The sequence below is a fragment of the Xenopus tropicalis genome, chromosome 8 (assembly GCF_000004195.4).
Source record: "Xenopus tropicalis strain Nigerian chromosome 8, UCB_Xtro_10.0, whole genome shotgun sequence".
Classification (NCBI taxonomy): domain Eukaryota; kingdom Metazoa; phylum Chordata; class Amphibia; order Anura; family Pipidae; genus Xenopus; species Xenopus tropicalis.
Window position 1 is genome coordinate 99,676,266 of NC_030684.2, and position 21,518 is coordinate 99,697,783.

At 39.0% G+C, this 21,518-nt stretch overlaps 1 protein-coding gene across 5 annotated transcripts in view; it reads right to left on the reverse strand.

Annotated features, from left to right (window-relative positions):
• akt1 (v-akt murine thymoma viral oncogene homolog 1) overlaps window positions 1-21,518 on the reverse strand; it is an 87,007-nt gene that overhangs the window by 10,752 nt on the left and 54,737 nt on the right. For all 5 annotated transcript variants that reach the window (XM_031890768.1, XM_002940717.5, XM_004917190.4 and 2 more), the window contains exons 4-12: window positions 18,520-18,631; window positions 16,874-17,024; window positions 16,438-16,569; window positions 16,002-16,067; window positions 15,009-15,077; window positions 13,248-13,373; window positions 11,673-11,801; window positions 1,172-1,386; window positions 398-485 (exon numbers count right to left, since the gene is read on the reverse strand). In XM_031890768.1, coding sequence (XP_031746628.1) covers window positions 398-485; window positions 1,172-1,386; window positions 11,673-11,801; window positions 13,248-13,373; window positions 15,009-15,077; window positions 16,002-16,067; window positions 16,438-16,569; window positions 16,874-17,024; window positions 18,520-18,631 — 1,088 coding nt within the window. The remainder of the gene's footprint in view (window positions 1-397; window positions 486-1,171; window positions 1,387-11,672; window positions 11,802-13,247; window positions 13,374-15,008; window positions 15,078-16,001; window positions 16,068-16,437; window positions 16,570-16,873; window positions 17,025-18,519; window positions 18,632-21,518) is intronic.

The window sequence follows — 21,518 nt, forward strand, 5'->3', positions numbered from 1 at the left end:
ATAGGAAAAACTCACCCTCTTTCTATTCATTCCTATGGGATGTTTAGAACCGTATTTATCAGTGGGTGAAACTTAAGAGTTCACCATTTGATAAATGCACTTATAAAAACCCCATAGGAATGAATAGAAAGTGGGCGAGTCTTTCAGTGGTGAGGTCTAAACTCACATTTTTATACATCTGCCCCTTAGTGTTTCCCGTGTTTTACTATGTGAACTGCCAATATGCCATAAGGGAAAAATCCATTCAGCTGCAATTTGTGACTTGGCAATACATTACAAAGTACAGTGTAATAAACTAATATAAATCATCCTTTCCTATTACATATCATTCAGGGCTAAAGTATACTGCATTGGTTATGTCCACTCTTCTTAGCTGAATAACTAAGTTTATAAATACCTTCTTCTCATAAACATCTTGCCATACAATTCCAGCAAAAAATTTGTGTTGCATGATTTCTTTAGCATCGTCTGGCCCGCCGCCTAACCTGCACATAGTAAAAGGAAAAATAGGTTAGGGGAATACAGTAAGAGAACAGCTGCAATGGACTGGGACAGAAATAACACACATTTTCCAGTCACTGTTGTAGCTTTTTTTTTTTTTTTTTAAATTGCATTTAATTTTAAAATAAGATGCTCCACATCTAGGGAAGGCAATCTGTAGATTTTCACTTCCTGCTAAACAAGTGGTTTTTGTGTCCTGGATCTTATCATTTTAGTAAAAACTGGATAACCACAGGTTCCGGTCCATGCGCAACATCTCCTTGTTGTAACGCTGCTGTGAAACTAAGACTTCTAGTAACCACACAGAGACACAGACCAAAAGGTTGGTTAAATAATGGCAATTTGACCAGAAATGAACCATGCTATTTATTCTACCCTTCTCATTGTGTTTGGTCCCAAATGAATGGTCACCTCTTTAAATTACAACAGAACTCAATAACATCTCCTGACCCAATTTACATTTTGGCTCATCTACTACTGCACCAGAGGTTTATCAGCCAAACAGATCATTTTAAGAGGCCACACACAAAAAGATCATTATTTGCCAACTGTTTGGAAAATATGAACAAGGCCAACTTAAGGAAGAATAATGTTACCAAATATTTCAGAGGCGGGTACTATAACATGAGATCTAAAATATTTTACCGTCAGTCAGAATCTCCTCACAAACCTTTGCTTAGGGTCCTTCTTCAACAAACCAGACAGCAAAGACTTTGCTTCTGGCAATAAAGTGCGTGGAAATCTAATCTCTTCCATAAGGATAAGTTCAAACAATTTTTCATGGTCTTGATTGTAGAAAGGGAGGCGCCCACACATCATCTCGTACATCACTACGCCCAAGCCCCACCAGTCTACAGCACGGCCATAGTCATTATCTTCTAGCACCTAGAAAACAAGCACATGGGGAGAACCTCAGGGTTTGTTGTCTACACAGAGGGGTTAAACACAATGTAACTTATTTGAAACAAATTCTCTATAACTGAAAAACTTTATTGAAATTCTGACTAAAATAAAAGCAACAGTAAAAGCTGGTTACATTTTTTCATTGGTTCATACACATGAAGACTTAATGAAATGCGCTTGTGTTGCATTATTCCCTTTTTAACCTCCTAAGCCTCCTTGCATCTTTAAAGGGGTTGTTCACCTTTAAATTAACTTTTAGTATGATGTAGAGTGATATTCCAGGACAATTTGCACTTGGTTTTAATTTTTATAGTTTTTCAGTTATTTAGTGTTGTGTTAATCAGCTTTTCAGTTTAGAATTTCAGCAGTTATCTAGTTGCTAGGGTCTTGTTTACCTTAGCAACCAGGCAGTGGTTTAAAGGAACAGTAACACCAAAAAATGAAAGAGCTTTAAAGTAATAAAAATATAATGCACTGTTGCCCTGCACTGGTAAAACTGGTGTGTTTGCTACAGTAGCACTACTATAATTTATATAATAAGTTGCTGTGTAGCCATGGGGGCAGCCATTCAAGCTGGAAAAAAGGAGAAAAGGCAAAGGTTACATAGCAGATAACAGATAAGTTCTGTAGAATACAATAGTGTTTTATCTGTTATCTGCTAAGTGCCTGTGCCTTTTCTCCATGGCTGCCTCCATGGCTACATAGCAGCTTATTTATATAAATTATAGTAGACTTTCTGAAGTAAACACACAACTTTTACCAGTGCAGGGCAGCAGCACATTATATTTTAGTTACTTTTATACACTTTCATTTTTTGGTGTTACTGTTCCTTTAAATGAGAGACTGAAATATGAATAGGAAAGGGACTGAATAAAAATATAAGCAATAAAAAGTAACAATAATAATGTAATGTAAATGTAATTGTAATAGTTTTTGGCTGCTGTGGTCAGTGACCCCCATTTGAAAGCTGGAAAGATGTAGAAGTTGAAGGCAAATAATTTGAAAACTATAAAAAATAAAATAATGAAGACCAATTGCAAAGTTGCTAGGAATAGGGTATTCTAAACACTTCTCTATACTAAACTTTAGGCACTGACATTCATCAGTGAAGCTACTTTACTTATACAGGCCTATGTAACCCGATGGAAGAGGACATTTTCTAAGCACTTTCAGATATCTTTCCGACAGGCCATCAGGCGGGCCACAAACCTGAACCAATAAGCTGCTGTTTCAGTCTGGAGGGGTAAAAAAAAAGCAGCTTTAACCACCCTGTGTATGACTGTGTATCTTTTATTTAGAATTAAGTTCTACTAGTATGTTCTGTTCTAGTGGAAAATTACCAAATTGTCGTAATACTAGCACTAGTACTAGTAAACCATTTATATCTCCACATACATGTTTATAGCAGTGACAGTTCCCCGTTTGAACTCATTTGAATTACTGCACTAAATCTGGGTAATTGCACCATAGTGGCCATTAAATACTTTGTCCTTTTTTTGCTTGTTTCTGGTGGTGCGGGTTACAGATGGGCATGGTAAAGTATTACTTTAAGCAGAGCAGACCTAGGCTCTATCCCCTATATGTAATAAGATACTAAATTTGTCCTGTTGCAGTAACCATAGCAACCAATAAGATTTTTGCTTTTAAACAGGTGACCAGTAAATTCTACCTGCTGATTGGTTGCTATTGGTTGCTGACCTGGGCAAATTTAGTGTGTCTTTTATTGCATAACCCCCTATATGCACAACCGCATAAACCTAAGGTATATATATTTTGTTATGTACCTTTACACAATTATGTTGCAGCGTGTCCAGATTTTACAATAATGTAGCCTTTAAGAAGCATAATGAAATTAAAGCATTTATCATTCATGTAATAGTCAGTCAGGCAGTCAAAACATAATAAAACCTTGTTTCAAGCACAGGTTGCCAGCAGTTACAAAGCCAACAGCTTTGGGTTGAAACTTTCTTTGAGGCTCAGTTATTAAAAGTAAAAATGAAAGAAACAGCATCGATTGCTACAAAATTGCCTCTTTTTCCAGTTTGGCAGCTGGATCTTATGTACATTTGCCTGTTTTGCCATCTAATAGAATGCAGAGAGCACTTAGCATGATGTCTTTTGCCAGGCCTGAAGTAAAGCAACTCTGCCCTTGGCCCTACTCTGCTCCTATAGACACCATCACAGCTAGGTTTGCAACATGTGCATTGAATGCAATCAATGCACCACTCAAAAATTATGAACTGTGGAAGTGAATGGTGGTTAAAGGCAACATTCTGTTTTTGTGTGTGTAATTGCTCTGTGCCCCATAATTAAATAACCCCCCTTTTCCTTGACCTCCTTTCCAAATATCCCACTGCTCAGGACCAATGACAGAACCTAAAACATGGTTTCTAATTTAGATTTAGCAGCCGTGTCTCTCAGCTGTGATTTTCCCTTTAACAGGATTATCTCTTTACTACACTAACAAAGAGAATGCCCCAGTCATGGCTACATAGGTCGGCAACTAATTGTTACGGCCCCTAGCTTTATAGCAGCTTGTTAGGAGCCCTTAAAATTAAATACAACTCAATAATATTTCTAAGTCTGTCCATTTATATGTTCTTTCAGCTGCTAGGGGTTTCTGGGAGTTGTAGTTCCCAGCAGGTGGAGAGAAGCAAGCTGACACAGCTGACCTAGGCAATAAGAGGCTTTGATTTACAGCAAAGTTACAATAAGATGGCATGCTGAAACAGGAGGTTAACAAGCCTTTCTTTATAGCCCTCTAAATCTTATCTTGCTACTGTTGTCTCTGTTCATTTGAGAAGTTTCTATATTGCATATGGCAGTTTATATCTTTCCACATGTTCATGCTGTACTGCCAGTCTGTACTGATAAGAGCTAGAAAGCATTATGGCCCATTAATTCTATTACAAGATTGTTAATGGCTCCTAAATTCACGTTACTGTACTAAACATGCCTAATGATCACCAGATCTGTTTGTTATCGTTATTCTCATTCACCAGAACATCTCATGAATGGATCCCTTGATAAATTCTAACTAGGGATGCGGCTAAATTACAGCGAGAGTTTAACGTGGAGGAAATCACTCTTTTTTAATAAATGGAAGCCCCCCCCCCCTCCCCCTCCTCTGTTTTGTGTTGCTCACCACGCATGTAGAATGGACTTTCACAGGAAAAGAAAGAAGACATAAGAGGCGCTTTTAAAAGCAAGAAGCTGCCAGGTATTAGATTACCCCACACAGGTCTATTTACAGCATCTCCAGCAGGATGATTCACACCAAGCGACAGCTGGTTCTACAGCTGCCCCATATATGTAGAAGAGCAACACAGCTGCCGGCCTGCTAGGATTCCGGGAGCCAAACTTTATCAGTAATGCACAGTTCCGACGAGCTGTGCAACAAAGTCACTTACCAGAGCTATTAACCAGTGCCCAGTACAGTGTATCTGCACTGCTGTTTGGTTCTTTTGTGTATCATGATGTGGCCCTGCCCAAGGCATACAGTGTGCATTATAGGGTTTACACACAAGCACACATATTGACTGAAATCTATACAAGACTACAGTCAGAAGGGCCACTTTCTCATGGCATTTCATCACCCTGGGATATTTGTCCAAAAAGACCCCTATGGGGCCAGACACATGAGTGTCAGCTAAGATACCGACTCAAGAATCGGACTTGTCCCAGCAATACTCGCCAGTAAACAAAGCCTCTAACATGAAATGCTGGCAATGGGCCAGAGCTAAACACTGGCAAACAATTGCACTGAGCTCATCCCGTGACACCACCACAGATATCTTACCAGCTCACCATTTACATTTAGCAAATGGATGAGGAGGGGGCATGTGTCAGGTGGAAAGCCAAGCATAACCAGAAAAGCACTCAACTGAAATGCTTTATTTTTTTCTATGACATTATTATTATACTGCAATATCTTGTATTATAGAGAATATGTAGTCAACAGCAATGCTAACCATTACTGTTCTACTGTGCTACAAATACACCCATTGGTTATTCTGTACAAAGAAGTCTGTTTATCCCTGATTTTTTATTTTGTAACTTGAAGCCTATAGCTTGCCTTATAGTAAAATAATGCCATACACGTTAACATTTTTCGCTCCCTAACAACCAATTTCAGTGCGATCTGACAAATCATCGTAAGGTTAATGGGCACCCAATGATCACACATCTAACGATCGTTTCAAGACAAGCCTGGTCCTAAGATATCGAAAAGGTCTTTTAAAAATCTGTACATGTATAGCCAGCTTTGCATGCAAGTTTTACACTGGACTTCTATTGAACTGTGGACTAAATCCTATCTATGGTTTTTGTTATTTCTTGAGCTAAACAGGGCACACAGGGACACTGAAGTAACTCCATGTGAAAGGAACAGTAACACCAAAAAATGAAAGTGTTTTAAAGTAATTGAAATATAACGTACTGTTGCCCTGCACTGGTAAAACTGGGATGTTTGCTACAGGAACACTACTATAGTGTATATAAATAAGCTGCTGTGTAGCCATGGGGGCAGCCATTGAAGCTGGAAAAAAGGCACAGGTTACATAGCAGATAACAGGTAAGACACCATTGTATTCTACAGGGTTTATCTGTTAGCTGCTATATAACCTGTGCCTTTTCTTCTTTTGAACGGCTGCCCCCATGGCTACACACCAGGGTTTGCAAGGTGCAAGATAGAGCTCTTACTGAGTGAAGTTTACTTTGAATTCTAAAAGTTTCACTTTAACAGTGTTCCTGCCCTGTATATCCATACCTGGTCATAACCCCCAGATGGGGATTATGACTTGACTGCCAAGTTGCAAGTGTCTTGAGACACAGGCCCCCAATACTGCTATTTATTCAATACTGGAAATACTTGTTTACTTTTTTAGCCTTATCAGCAATTTTGTTCATTTTTCAATGCTTTTTATTATTTGCAGCCCAATGGTTACCTGGGTAATCAGGTCAGGATGGACTGTTTCATGTAATATTTGATGGTAACTACCGGCAGCCTCCCTAAAGTTCATTTTTTTATGACTATTTGTGCTTTAGGTTTGATAAAGTAGTGCTGAAAATGCCTAAAAGGATAGAAACACTGACTGTTGCCAATGAAAGTTTAAGGATTGTATATCTTTTTTTTGTGTGCTACTACTGGAGGAAAGGTGTATTTTTATACAGACAGACAATTCAGTAATATGACGTCAGACTTCTTGAGCTGCTTCTCAACATTTGGCCAAAGTCTCTGACTTTTTGGATAGTGCCACCTATACAGCCACAATGGCCAGCAAGTCAGTGCTTGGTTAGTAGGCAAGTAAAAGAGACAGATATGGTGCTTTATATCAATATGACAGTTCCTTATATTTAGTGCCAGCCACAACCAACAGGCCTCATCAATTAGAGGGACACCACAATGCTAACATGATGGAAACCTTCATCAAACATCGTAATTGTCATATAATGACCAGGTGAGAACTCTACTAAAGTGACCTTTTCTAGGGTATACTTTTCCTTTAAATCTTTATTAGCCAAGAGTTCTGCTGTTGTGCAGAAAGCATCCTGATGAACATTGTGGTTTGCCTGGCAGCTTCTAAAATCTGTTTCCTTTAGATGTTTACACTTATGTAAGTGAGCGCTCACATTACGTCTCTGTATAAAAGGGTATGTACCATGCTTGGGTTTTCACTTGAAGTTCCAAGTGTTTTGTGGCATAAAGTAACAGGGATGCTGCCAGAAATTATACAGAGTTCACCACAAAGAACTGTTTGTGCTGTTGGTACAGAAGGAAGAGCTAGTTCATTGTAACTGGTGATGTATTGTCTATTAAAGAGAAGGGATCATTGAGAAGTACAGATGGCCTCCAGAGCTAGCCTGAGGAGCAGTGTAGTATGACAGTGCAGCAAGTGCCTTCTGTAATAGGAAGATTTGCCCATTAATCCCAATGCAGGGGGCAAAGTGCAAAAGCACTGATCATAAATTCCCTGGAATCAAGATAAGGAGTCAACCTATTCTCACTGGCTCTTTCTGAACCTCGAGCGGACAATGCACTGGATTATTTTAGGTTATAAAGCCAATGATAAAATATTTTGCCACACCTATGGATAGCTACATTGCACTGCTCAATTTGCCATGGTTGACGCATAATGAACAGGACCCAACAAGCAAACAGAAGAAGGGTCACGTTCGGGTAATGAACAGACTGGGCTTTTAATCTACTCAGGCTGACTGCAATTTGATCAGATCCCTGGAAGATCTGCTGAACCAGTTTCCTGTGCCCCCATCTTCCTCCTTACTGTGGCCCTGAGAATTTGTTTCCTGTGACCTTGTCTGTTTCTCTGTGCCTCAGGGGTTTGTTGTTCCAGGAAGATTCTGCAGAACCTGGGATTGATATAGGAAATCCTATTATAATGCTGCCTCAATATTTAATATGATTAAATGTGGTATGTGTTCAGCTCACTCTCCCCGGCAGCACATGGGTATATTAGTGCGTTTCTGGATTTAACCAAAAGGCAAAACCGTTACATTGTGCTTTGCTGTGCTGGCTGCATCAATCCAACATGCTGTGAAAAATGGCATTAAAGAATGATATTCTCCAACAGCAAAGCAACAGCATCCAATAACCACACGTCCAGCATTTTGACATTAACAACATTAATTCAACATTAACATGGAATCCCAGCAACGCTGCACTAAATGAAAAAACAACAGTCAGTAGAAAAGGACAACAGCTACACTTTATAATTTACATGTTCCAGATATAAAATGTCTTTAACTTTTAAAAGGGATATGAAATGTAAAATGCTTGCTTGCAGTAAAGAGTTCATTGCAACAATTATAGGCTATCATGGTACAGTTATAAGATAAACTCCTTTTTACTATTAATATTCATTAAAGCATATGGGCACTGAACACTCACCATTTATTTGCATACTTGCATTTATTAATTATAGGAGAGGCAGCTGCCTCCCCAGAGGGCAGTTTTTCAAGAAAAATGGCAGAAGTATTGTTGGACTTACAGGGCTATTACTTAGTACCAAGGGGCTCAGACATGAGAGGCCTGTATAGGGGGACTTCAGATACTTAGCTTTTAAGAGAAGAGCTTTCCAGTGTGCATCAGGCTAAATGTGTGCAAGTCCTGGAACAGCAAAGTGTTGGCACTATATAAATACTCTATTGCAATGAAAGGGTATCGAACGCAAGAGGCACATTCCACTATCTGAGGCTTGGAAGTTCTAAATGTCAAAGCGTGATCTATTGGACATAGTCGTGGAGCAGAGGCATATCAGTGTCTTTTATGATGCTTTGTTACAATAAGCCTGCCACCAAGAGACAATTTTTGTGTAGCAAAGTCATATGCTAAACATGGCTAATCATCAATCCACACAGAGCAGCTCCCGACAGCTGTACAATGGAATTTACAAGAGACGGCACAACAGCTGTACCCACTATTATCATGGATACATCAAAGCCGACAGATCCCAAGCGCTGCCTCTCATGCACCAGATTCCAACCAGAACAAAAAAACAAGCAGCAGCACCAAGGAACAACTGCACAAACACGGCTGCATATACTAGATTCACATTACAGAGCAGCCCATGAGTTAAAAGGGACATGTGCAATCCCCATCTCTAGGAAAATGTTCCAACTTCTGCCATTAGAAACTCCAGGGCCCAGATTCTATTAACTAACAAGCCAAATCAATGCTTTTACTTACAGCATTCACATGGGTTGCTTTAAATACAAAGCCAGTTTCCTAAAAAAAATGTATGTACTATTTTAGACTTACATTGATGTTTTGAGGTATGTATGTCTCAAACTTTAATTCCCAATCTGGGGCACCTGGAGGCCCTAGCCTGAAGGCCAGATAGTGTAAGATTTGGGGAGAATGCCAACTGGATGTCCTAGATACTCCTGGAATCCCGCTGTGAAGGTAATTTTGGATGATAGCTGGAGTGATTACTTATTTGCTGTCCTATGTATTCTTGGAAATCTTGCTTTATGGCTGGCTCATACTGCAATATTTCATCTATATCATCTATCTATAACCCAGTTATGAGCTATGGGGGGGCCAATGGGGATGCACAAACCAAAAATAAGACTGAAAACCACAGTTTCACAGCCACAGCAATAGCAGCATGCAATTAATTTTTTACTTCACCAGTTAGCACTGTCTTTGTTCCTCTGTAATAGTGGGTCTCTGGTTTTGCATGCAGCACTTATATACAAGGTAGTGCCTTTTAATGTCCCTATCTCTCTGCAATGCACATCTTGACAGCATACACATTAGGCAGAATTAAGGATATGGAAGCCATGGGGGGTAGTCACTAACAGAAACCCATGACCAGGCCATTAAAGCAAAATAGGCTTTATTACCGGAATCTGTTTGCCACAAGCCTTATGTGTGTCATGCCACAAGATTATCATAGAGCCTAGGGGGTACGAAGATTGTAAGGCTTGTTGCGAATATATTTCTGTAATAAAGTGTTATTTTCCTTTACTGGCCTGGTTATGGGTTTCTGTGAGCACCTACCCCACTAGGATTCCTGGTTATTATGTTTGAATGATGAAGTTTAGGGGTTATTCACGACAAGCTCTGATTTTACTGCTAGAATTTGGACAATGTCACACTAAGCATTTTGCTCAGAAGACCTATGACTCACCATAGGCAATTTGTTTTTGGGGACAAAATCATTACTACCAAAAGAGATGTAACCATTGAAAATTCACTTCTGTTTTGACTTACGATAATCTCAGGTTGCTATTAGATGCAAAACTTTCTTGCAGAATGTAAACACTCTAAGAACATTGCAAAAATTCTCTGTTGAGGGGCAAGCTGCATCTCTGTTGCTAAGCTTTGCACATTGGGAGGAGAGTATGAGTAAAAATGCTAAATCTTAGGGAACCTAAGCAATTATACCCTAATCTTGCTACCTGCAAATCTGCAATTAGAAGCCAGCAGTTATACTTTCCTGCTTTTCAATTACACACACACAAACACATAACAACACAGATGTTGTTACTTTAATAGGGTTTACTATTATATAATGTTGTATCACACTTGCACAAAATGTCTTAAGCTTTATACAGCAGGTCTGGAAGTAAGCAAGCATTTGTATCTGGAACCAAACATTATTATATTTTTACCATTCATTTAATACAGCAATCAAATCTCAAATATCTATGTCTGCATTCCAAACTTACATGGTGTTCAAGGGGTGTCATTTTTAAAGGGAACCAAATGTATTCCCCTTTTAAACATCTATTACTTTTGTCTGCAACACAAATCAGACAATGTAAGTATTCTTTTGCAGCCTTAAATGAATAGTTCAGTGTAAAAATGAAACTGGGTAAAATAGATAGACTGTGCAAAATAAAATAAAGGTTGGCATGGACAGATGTCAAACATAATGGTCCTGCGCGCTCACAAACTAACTGAACAGTTATGTCTCATGTGCTTCCCCCTGAAGTTGTGGACTAACTAAGAGGTTAGAGAGCTGAAATCAGAAAGTTGTGTTGTGGCTATTATGTTAGACATTGGCTCGCTCCAGCCTTTATAGATTACATTTTTGCCTAACTAACTATAAAATAAATATATTTTATTTTGCTCAGCCTATCTATTTTACCCAGTTTCATTTTTAAACTGAATTATAAGCTATAGTTTTCAGCAAAGCTATTACAAGTGGCACTGCACCCAAATGAGATGCTTGGGTGTGCTGAAAGTGGGTCAGAGTTGTGGGTATATCTGGTTGCATTTTGGGACTGCAGCAAAAAAAAGTCCCTTTCTTTCACAGAAATTGCTGCCCTATGTATTATAAGTTCATCCAATGCATGTAAGGAAATAGTGGTATAAGAGGAATAGGAGCCATTGGACAGCTGTACCTGGGAAGCAGTACAGTGGCCCTAAGAACGGTTATAACAAGGATCACTTTGCTTGTAGCTTAAGACCAGACCACTGAATTGTGTGTCTGTGCCCTGAAGGCAGACTAAGTCATAGGGTTTAAACTAGAAGGATACGGATAGGTTGAAGGGAACAAACAACTGAACTGGGGAACTACAAGACAACAAAATACAGAATATCTTGATATGTTTTAGTTAATATCTGCTGCTAATCTCTCTTTTTTGGCCTTACCTCCACTTATATCTCCAATGACATTAGTCCATATCAACACCTTTTCCCATGTATACAGCCTACCCCAGCAATGCAGACTGTATGATGGTTGGTTCACAATAAACCCCATATAAAAAAAGAAGCGTATAAACAACAAACAGTTACATACCTCAGGAGCGAGATATTCTGGTGTGCCACAGAACGTCTTCATGGTTGCTCCGTCTTTTATTCCTTCCTTGCACAGGCCAAAATCAGTTATCTTTATGTGTCCATCTTTGTCCAGCATTAGATTTTCCAACTTTAAAAAATAACAGCAAAGAAACCAGTTGCTTTACAGACAGAACAGGACTAAGGGTGGCCATACATGGGCAGATTTCAGCTGCCAATTTGGGTCCTTAAGACCGAGTCGGCAGCTTATCTGCCCATGTATGGGGCCCTCCGACCAATATCTGGGCAAAAACTGGACAGATGTTGATCAGACATGCTTAATTTTTCATCAGATCAGGGACTGCATCGGCTCATTGCAGTCCTTGCTCCGACTTTTCCTATCCCCTTCATTGCAATGTGATGGTTTGGCCCTAGGGCACTGGCACAATATTGCCCCCCCAAGGGCATAACAGGGGAATGATTTGCTTGTTTGGCAACCTCACCAAACAAGCAAATCTTACGGTGTATGGCCACCTTAAGAGGCTGCATTTGCATTCTGAACACAAGCAGATGTTTCTTCTTCCCACTCTCTTATCTTGCATCTGTCTAGTACATCTAGCCTTAGATAACCCAGCCGGTATGGTTTCATGGAGATTGTCAATACACAAAGGAGCATGTTCTTTTGGCCACATCAAACTGCTGAAAATGTGAAGAGGAAGTGTTTTATTGCTAGTGTGTAACAGGTAAAGCAAGCGATCCCTGCAGCAGTTACCAACAGTTACACGCTGTTGTGAAAACACTCACTCATCACAAGCAGAAAACATTGGCTGCAGATGCTGCGTTACTTGCCAAGGCAAAGAATAGAGGTCATTCTTAAAAGGGAAATAAGTTTAAAAGGTTTTAGTTTTGCCTGCATAAATAAACCAAACTTTAAATCTTTAAATGTTTGCTTTATATTATTATGATTTATTTTTTTTATAATGCACCACAGCAACATTTAAACATCATTCACATCAGTGCCTGCCTCAACCACACATTCACACACACTGGGCAATATTATGAGAAGCCAGTTAACCTTTCTGTATGTTTTTGGATAGTGCTAAGAAATCTGAGCACCCCACCTTGGATAGCCACACACATACATGGGGTGAACATACAAACTAACTTGAGGATAGTGCCCTGACTAGAATCAAACCTAGGACCCCAGTGCTAGAACCAGAAAGTGACTACGCAATCACATGACAAGCATGGGAACAAGCTTTTTTTTTTTTTTTTTTGCTTGGAAGCATGGGAACAAGCCATGCATATATACATATATATGGTAAGTGACTGCAATGCTAGACTATAGGAGGGCGTTTGGACGTTTTTTAGCTACTAAAAAATGTAGTAGTTAAAGCTTCCCAAAAAGCCCTCTGGTTTTACTCATACCTCTCATTTTGCCAACACTCCATCCAATTACCTGTATGCCAATTAATGGATGGTCTTTTGACATAGCCAGGGACCTGAAGATTTAGCAATGGCTTTGTCCTTATTAATTTGTGTGTTAATATGAAAGGGTAAAAAGCTTCAACAACTCATAAGCACTGAGCACACTTACCTTTAAGTCTCTGTAAACTACATTTTTCTCAGAATGAAGATAATCTAAAGCAGAAACAATCTCTGCCCCATAAAACCGGGCACGATCTTCAGAGAATATACGTTCTCTTGATAAGTGGAAGAATAACTAGAGAAAAAAGAAAACTATTGAATCTTCTAATAAATTAACCCTTTTCCTCTGTTAATTTTAAACACAGAGTATTCTTGTCCCATTGTACTGTGGGCAGCATGAGGATCTGATAGGCTGAAGTACTGTTAACATTTGTAGGAGTCTATTGGAACATATGATTTACAAGCACAAACGTGTGCTCTGGGGGTGTTTGGTATCCGAGACCTAAGGCCCTATGACCCACAGTGAGATTAGAGATGCCCACAGTGAGCCCATGAAAAATCCTCAATACCATGGAAGACTAATCTCTCTGAAATGCCTTTCCACCAGCAATAATATGAATCGCTGGTGGGAAGGCATACAGATCATTAAAGGAACAGTAACATCAAAAAATTAAAGTGTTTTAAAGTAATTAAAATATAATGTGCTGTTGCTCTGCAAAAAACTGGTGTTTTTGCTACAGAAAAGCTACTATATAAATAAGCTGCTGTGTAGCCATGGGGGCAGCCATTCAAGCTGGAAAAAAGGCACAGTTTACATAGCAGATAACTAGTAGATAAGCCCCATATAATGGGGGTTTATCTGTTATCTGCTAAGTAACCTGTGCCTTTTCTCCTTTGAATGGCTGCCCCCATGGCTACACAGCAGCTTACTTATATAAACTATAGTAGTCTTTCTGAGGCAAACACACCAGTTGTAGCAATGGAGGGCAACAGTACATTATATTGCTATTACTTGTATACACTTTATTTTTTTGGTGTTACTGTTCCTTTAAGTTGCCAACATTCCCTCACAAGGAAACTTTGGCCAATTTCAGTAAACCTATGCAACGCATATGCCTTTCCACTGGTGATTTACTGGGGCCAAACGATCGAATTATAACGACTGGAATAGGTGCAGTCGGTTCAGGGCAACACGGAGCAGTTTCTTGGCCTGTGTATAAGCACAGGCCGATAAACTATCCCTCCTCTCCGATCTGATCTATGGGGTGTCTGCACCCAGAGACACTGCCTCGCCTGGGTACAGACACACAGAGCTGATCTGGGTGCAGTGTCTCTAGTTGCAGACAAACCATAGCGCAGATAGGGGTGAAGGGGCAGTTTCTTAGTCTGTACCATAAAAATATGAAGAAATAAAGGAGGGGGAGAAAAAGACAGCACTGCAGTTTTATAGCAGTGGATTAAATACATGTACAACATGATTATTGATTGGCTTTCTGTTTTATAGCACCGGCAGGATGGTGGTTAATAATATACAATATAATAATAATATAATAACACATTTATATTACTGTCAAATCTATGGCACATAGGGGGTGAACTTCATGCTGATGTAATGAAAATACCCGCTCCCCTCTGTGAGTCACTTACCATCAACATCAATATGAAGCATAGCCCTGCTTGAGTAAACATTACCCAAAAATGTTCGCCATTATGGTTTCTGGCGATAACTGCAGCTCTGAGCTGATCTGCTGCACTTCCCAGTACAAAACCCCTTGGCGGCTTTGTGCACCAAAACTGACCTTCTTTTGCCTCATATGAAAAATGGCCCAGTATCAGCACATATCAGACGATTCCCCCAATGCACCAACTTCAGTGCAGAGTAGGAAATAATAGAAATGGCAATAGAAAGATAGATTTACTCAGTACTAACCTCTCCTCCATTGGCATACTCCATGACAAAACATAAGCGATCATGTGTCTGAAAGGAATATTTCAGTGCCTACAAGAAATTAAAGTTGAGTAACCAACCGTCTTCTGAACTTTATAAATTGGTGCCAAATTAAACAAACTGACCCTGCAAAAGCTGCACTACGCAAGCCCAACACCCATCATACCCATGAGATATCACAGAGGGGAAAGCCTCAGGGTCAGCCATTAAAGGAACAATAAATTCAGAGGAACGGACTGAAAACATTAAAATATAATACATATTTACTATATTGCCACAGCAATAGCAGCAAGTTAAATGTAGGATGCTGTTTTAAAAATTATGGATAATCTGTTACAGCTTCCATACTGGTTTCTCCATAGGCCAGAAAAACAAATTATTAGTAAACAGCATTCATTTTTATGTCTACAAGGACTGCAGTTGTTGTGGCTGCAGTCGAAAGGTAAAAATCTTACTTGCTTACCTTTTAACTTTAATCGCTTACCTTTTACCCCGGGCTGGTGCTCCTATTAGGAGAAGCCACATAAGCCCAGGGAAGCTGCAGCAAGTGTTTCCTCTTACTTCTTTCTTCTGAATCCTGGGGCCGGCGCAAAGACAGAAGAAGGAAGGAAACACTCCTTCTTCTCACAGGAGCACTAGCCCAGGGTAAAAGGTAAGCAATTAAAGTCTCTGGGGGTGGCTTACATTTTGGCACCCCCCAGTGACTTAGTCTTTCCTTCTCCTTTAAAAGCTGCTGTGTAGCTATGGGGGCAACCATTCAAGTTGAAATTGGGCTATAGGCTATATAGTAGTTAACAAATGAGCTCAATTAAATACAATGGTTCTAGTTCTTATCCAGGGCTATCAAATAGCCATAAAACACACCCATAATTATGGTGGTATCTTATGAAACCAACTTACAAGATATTTACATACATTTTCCATGGTAACTTTATTATTAATGCAAAAAACACAATGTTTCTATTTAAAACTTACTGTTAGGAAGGGATGCCTAGAATTCTGCAGGACGCGGTTTTCTGTTAGCGTGTGAGCTACTTCATCCTGAAAAAAAGAAACATTTAAGGTACAGAATACTCATTCTAGAGCAGATTTCACCAAGCTGCTGACTGGTGGACTGGAATTTATCAATTCATTAGGCAAGCAGCCACTCTTATATAACAAGTGTGTTTTATCTTCATAAAATAATATATCCATGTTGCTTCAATTTAGTGGTGTCCTGCTACTGAATTTGCCATGGACACTGCATACCTCAAACATTTTTTTTTATTTAAAAATAAATAAATAAATGAATGAAAGATCAAAGACAAGCACTGTCTCGAGGAATGAGAATAAGAGCTGATACAAGAAAGTGAATGCTATAACCATTCCGGGGAGAGAGAGGGAATTCCTGGAGAAATTCCGGGTCACTTACCTTTGCAACAATAACTTCTTTTTTTAAAATTTTCATAGCGTAATATCTTCCTGTTGCTTTCTCTTTGACTAAAATAACTTTCCCAAATGTTCCTTTCCCCAAAAGCTTGAGATACTCAAATTCATTCATTGTCTGTTGAGATTAAATAAATGTATTTGTAATTCAACACTCTGTTAAATGGTACCAATTCAGATAAAGCAAGGCCAATTTACTGATCTAATAACATAATATAACCATCAGTTTTATAGCTGTATGACATCCTTGCATACAATATTAGTCACATTTGGATAGGGAATTCTGTGCTTGGTGGGGCCACTGAAAGACAGCGGAGTTACTAGGATAACTTGTCTGGCTCCATTGTTGATAAATATAGTGCCATTTAATAAAAAAGCCCTTACTTACAAACCTGTACATTTTACATTAAAATGACACTTACTACTTTATGTTTTGGTTTCGAATGAGAAACTTCCATTTCCTCGGCTCCAGAGTTATCGCTTGGGGAGTCGCCAGACCGAACCTCCATCATTTCTTCTTCCTGTTTCTTAAGGTTGTCGGCTACATGTTGTATAACCTGAATCCATTCTTCCCTTCAATGAAACAATGAAAAAATACACATGCATTGCTGGAGAAGTGTGAGTAGAGTGGGGCTTATTGACCAACATATGGACAGTAACACCGTTGTTTACCTTTACCTTGACAGCTGCAGGTAGAATAATTAAAGTAAAATACTGAATAGTTGGCATAGGTCACTTCCCCATGTTGGTAAATAAGCCAGTGAGTCTGATGTGATGTTCAAGGAAGGAGAACTCATACTTTGAAATGCGTTTATCCTGATCATACGCTTATACTTCCATCCCATCTGACCCATAGGAGCATATTTATTATGTATCAGTGGTTTTTTTTTTTTTTTTTAACAAAACAATTATAACCCTACTGCTCAGTAAGAATATAACATTAGTGATTTTGTCACATTTGCTTTTTTCATTCCATGTGCTCTAATAACACTGGCATGTTCATCTGCTTTGGTCAGTGTGTCCAACATCAAATTGCCACATCTTCATGCATTTTGTTTTGTTGATTTAAAAAAAAAAAAAAAAAAACACATTCTTTTTGAGCTGGAAAGAAATGCTGACAACTATTGACTTTAATGCATTTTGTGAAATGTTGATCATCTTCACATCACTGTGCCATAGCATAGTTGTGCAAGTCTTCTCCTTTTTTGAATAGTCAGGTAGTATGTTTGTTTATTACAACATTGTGCCAAGCCACAGTCCCCAATTAAAATAACTGTGCCAGATACCCACTGAGGAACAGGTAACTGACACAATTCACTTGTACATTTGTTGTAGATAGTCTTACCCCTTTACTGGAATAAAATACTGGTCTTCCTATATTTTTTTATCTTTCTTCCCAAAATACCAACTATTTCAATTCATTCAATTGATATCATTCATCCCTATCAACAAGAATGGTGAGGAACTCAGAAATAAACTAGGTCTTGATTTATTATTCCTGTGTTCTGTATATGTACACATTCCTGGGGGTACTGGCAAAAGGGATGAGCCAACATGCAGTGCCACAATACATACCAACCAAGAGACAGAGGGGGACCCCCAGAGGGGCATCTCTGAAGGACGCCTAGAGCAGGGTGACCAGACCACTTAAATATTTAGGGACATGACTAGAAAATCAAGCTAGCAGGGTTGAACTGATTTTAGTTTAATTTAAATGCAATCAGTTATTTATTAGAAATGTCCCTGAATTTTCAATCGATCTAATGGAGCTGCCCTGAGATGCTGCCGCCATTTAAAAACTTGAAATTAAGCTCTTTTTTGCCGCCCCTGGTAACTTTGGGGATGCTGGCGCCTGAGGCGAGTTTTTCAACTCCCCTCATGGCAGCAGGGGCAGCTCAGAGTTAAATGTTGAAAAGTCCAACTTTGCTGTGTGTTGCAGATCTGAGCAACAAAGGACACAGCTACACTGTTCCTTTCCAGAGAAATGATGTATTTCACAACAGCTGGATTAACGGGCAGTATTAAATATGCACAGCCGTGTTTGAATGGCAATATGAGTAGAACATACCGCTCCTCAGGAGAATCCACATGAAATGTTCTTTCAATTACTGTGGTCCACTGGAGGCACCGAATGATAAATGTGTTTGGTTTTGGTCGTTCTGTCTTCATCAGCTGACATTCTATCACATACAAGGGGAGAGAGGGATGCCTCATAAGCCTCTTTAAACACTCATTTGTCTTGATTTTACCCAGCACACACAAGTAATCATCCACAAATTCTGCAAAAGTACATCTTTAAAGGGATATTATCCTACAATAATAATCACACAGAAATGTAACAAATCAGAATATGTTGGGCAGTTTACTGTTAGTCAGGAGATTACATTATGATTATATTGTAAGTTTACTGTAAATCTGGTATCATAAACATTAAATTATATAGTGTCATATTTATTATACATTATTCACATGGGCACTTGCCTAGTGGTTTAGTGCCTTAAGTTTTTTAAATTGTAAAATACAAAATTATAAAACTCCCATGTGAATATACAAAACGCTTGGAGCTGTAAATGTTATCCTCTGCCAACAGATCTGCTGCATAGGCTCCATTTGTGATCACATCACAAGTACAGGGCCAAACAGGCGGATCAGGCCAAAATTGCCCACCACTTGGGTAGGCAAACTGAGCAAAGATCCACCCATTTCTAAACCTTCCCAAATGAGCAGATCTGCCTGTGTAAGTCATCTTCTGTCATCCAAGTCATAATTATTATTATTATTATTTATATAGCGCCATCAATTTACACAGCGCTTTACAGAATACAAAAAGACAATGTGTAAGTGTAAGTCATCTTCTGTCATCCAAGTCATAATTATTATTATTATTATTTATATAGCGCCATCAATTTACACAGCGCTTTACAGAATACAAAAGACAGAACAGTTAACATGTACATATAAACAATTCACAAAAATGGTTTGCAGTTACATTGGATGAGGATTGGAGACACTAGGGGGAGGGCCCTGCTCGCAAGAGCTTACATTCTAAAAGGGAGGGCTGAGATATAAGGTCAGGGTAACGCATAAAGAGACAAGCCTGCTGGGTTTTCCAACATTTTTACATCAATATTAGTATTAATAATTGAATAATACAACAATCATATTCTGACAAAAATATTCTTTTAGAATTAACCCCTTTCTGACCGGGATGTTGTAGGCTTGGCTTTATATTTTGCAGTCACAAAAAGGTTAATAAGATACATACAAACAAATGACAGAACAAATGATTTTCCTTTTCCCAGAAGTGAAGGCATACTGGCAATACAGCTGTAATTATCTGAAATATGTTGTGCCTGACACTCAGCAGTGTAAAACAATGTTACTCTGGTGTCCTTTTTAATTTCAAGTACATTAAAACTAATCATTTTTCTATCTTGAGGCACTGAGGATCACTCAATTACACATTATATATAAACTGTGATTAATGTTGCAGGAAACAACCTGCCTTATGTTCTTATACAGAAACATGGGACAGAGAGCTTCAACTCGCTTTTCTTTCAAATTACAGCTCCCCATCATCCTCTGCCAGGCTACAGCAACCAAGGGATAGAGTGATTCTACCACAGCTACGAGGCTACAGAATAGAGATGAATACAGAACTATGCTACAGCAACCCATCAGCAGATAGTTTCCTGGCATGCTTTTTGAAGGAAAGCACCTGATTGATTGCCGGAAAAAAACTTTTCCACCTCTAGGGGTGTACAGATCCAAAAATGCTGAGCCTTTTGTAAGGCCCACCTACAACATGTTAAACGCTTTAGTAACACCATACTTTCCTCCAAATGTCCTCATTTGTTTACATGTAATATTTAGAAAGAACTAACTTTGCATTTATAAATAAATGTATTTCCTTTAAGTTTGGCTTTGAGATAATAAGGTATGAATATGGCTTATCTAAACAGGCTTGGGCAACCTGTAGTCCTCAAGATGTAGCTGAACTGCAACTCCTGGAAAGCCAATAATCTTTAGTTGGATCCAAGGACAATGGTACAAGATCTTTCATCAATGATGCCCTATGAGGGATAGCCCTTATCTGTTGTAAGCTTGGTCTGTACTAAATAAAATCCACTTCCCTAAGCTGCACTGCAGCATCAGCAAGGCAGTATTGCTCACCAGTACACAGTTCCATTAGACTGGGACTGGGGTTTGATTGCCACAGTTCTCCCTAAGATCAGAGTGGTAGTCCAGATATATTGGCATATGCCAGAAAGACTGCTATAAAATGCTATTGACCAGTACGGTGAGGCACTGGTTGGGCTTCAGCTTATTTTGAATTTTTGTCTGAGCATGTCTTAAGAGTCGCATTGGTCAAAATGCGCCACTACCCAGATTTATAGAACTAGACATAACAACTTTGTTCGTTGACAGCTTTGTTTAGTGATAAAAGATGCCTACAGGCACCTGAGCATATTGTAAATAAAATACATTAAGAAAAAGGACTTTTGCCTTAAAGAAGCCACACAAGTACTGAACAAGAAAAACTGGTATGTCAATGCAAATAAATGGTTTCCAGTTGTTGCGGCACTAGTTCTTTAATACACGTGCGCCTTTCCACTAGGTGCCCTGCTATTTGTGTTAATAGGTCTTTGTCTGGAGAGCCCGGCTCTTTTTGGAAAGCAGCTCAGCATCTCCTTGCAGCTGTTGTGCACTGCAATCACTGTCACAAGAGAGCTAAGAATAGACCTGCCATTCTCCTTTTTGGCTTTTATACACAGTATGGGATGCCTGATCTTGGCCACAGACTGGAATGAGTGAATTCGGGGTTCTAGGGTTTTACTGCAGCAGCATGACTGGACATAAAAGTAATATCTATGCTTACTACATTGCACTGTAAAACTGCAAGGATTTTTAATCAATTATGTATCATAGTAGTATTAATTACACATAATACAAGGTACACATCTAATGGTCTCGCTAAACCACACACAACTCTACAACTAGGGTTAATTCCATGTCAGTGAATAGGGTGGCTATGTATCAATGCAAATAAGCAGATAAGGAATTTTC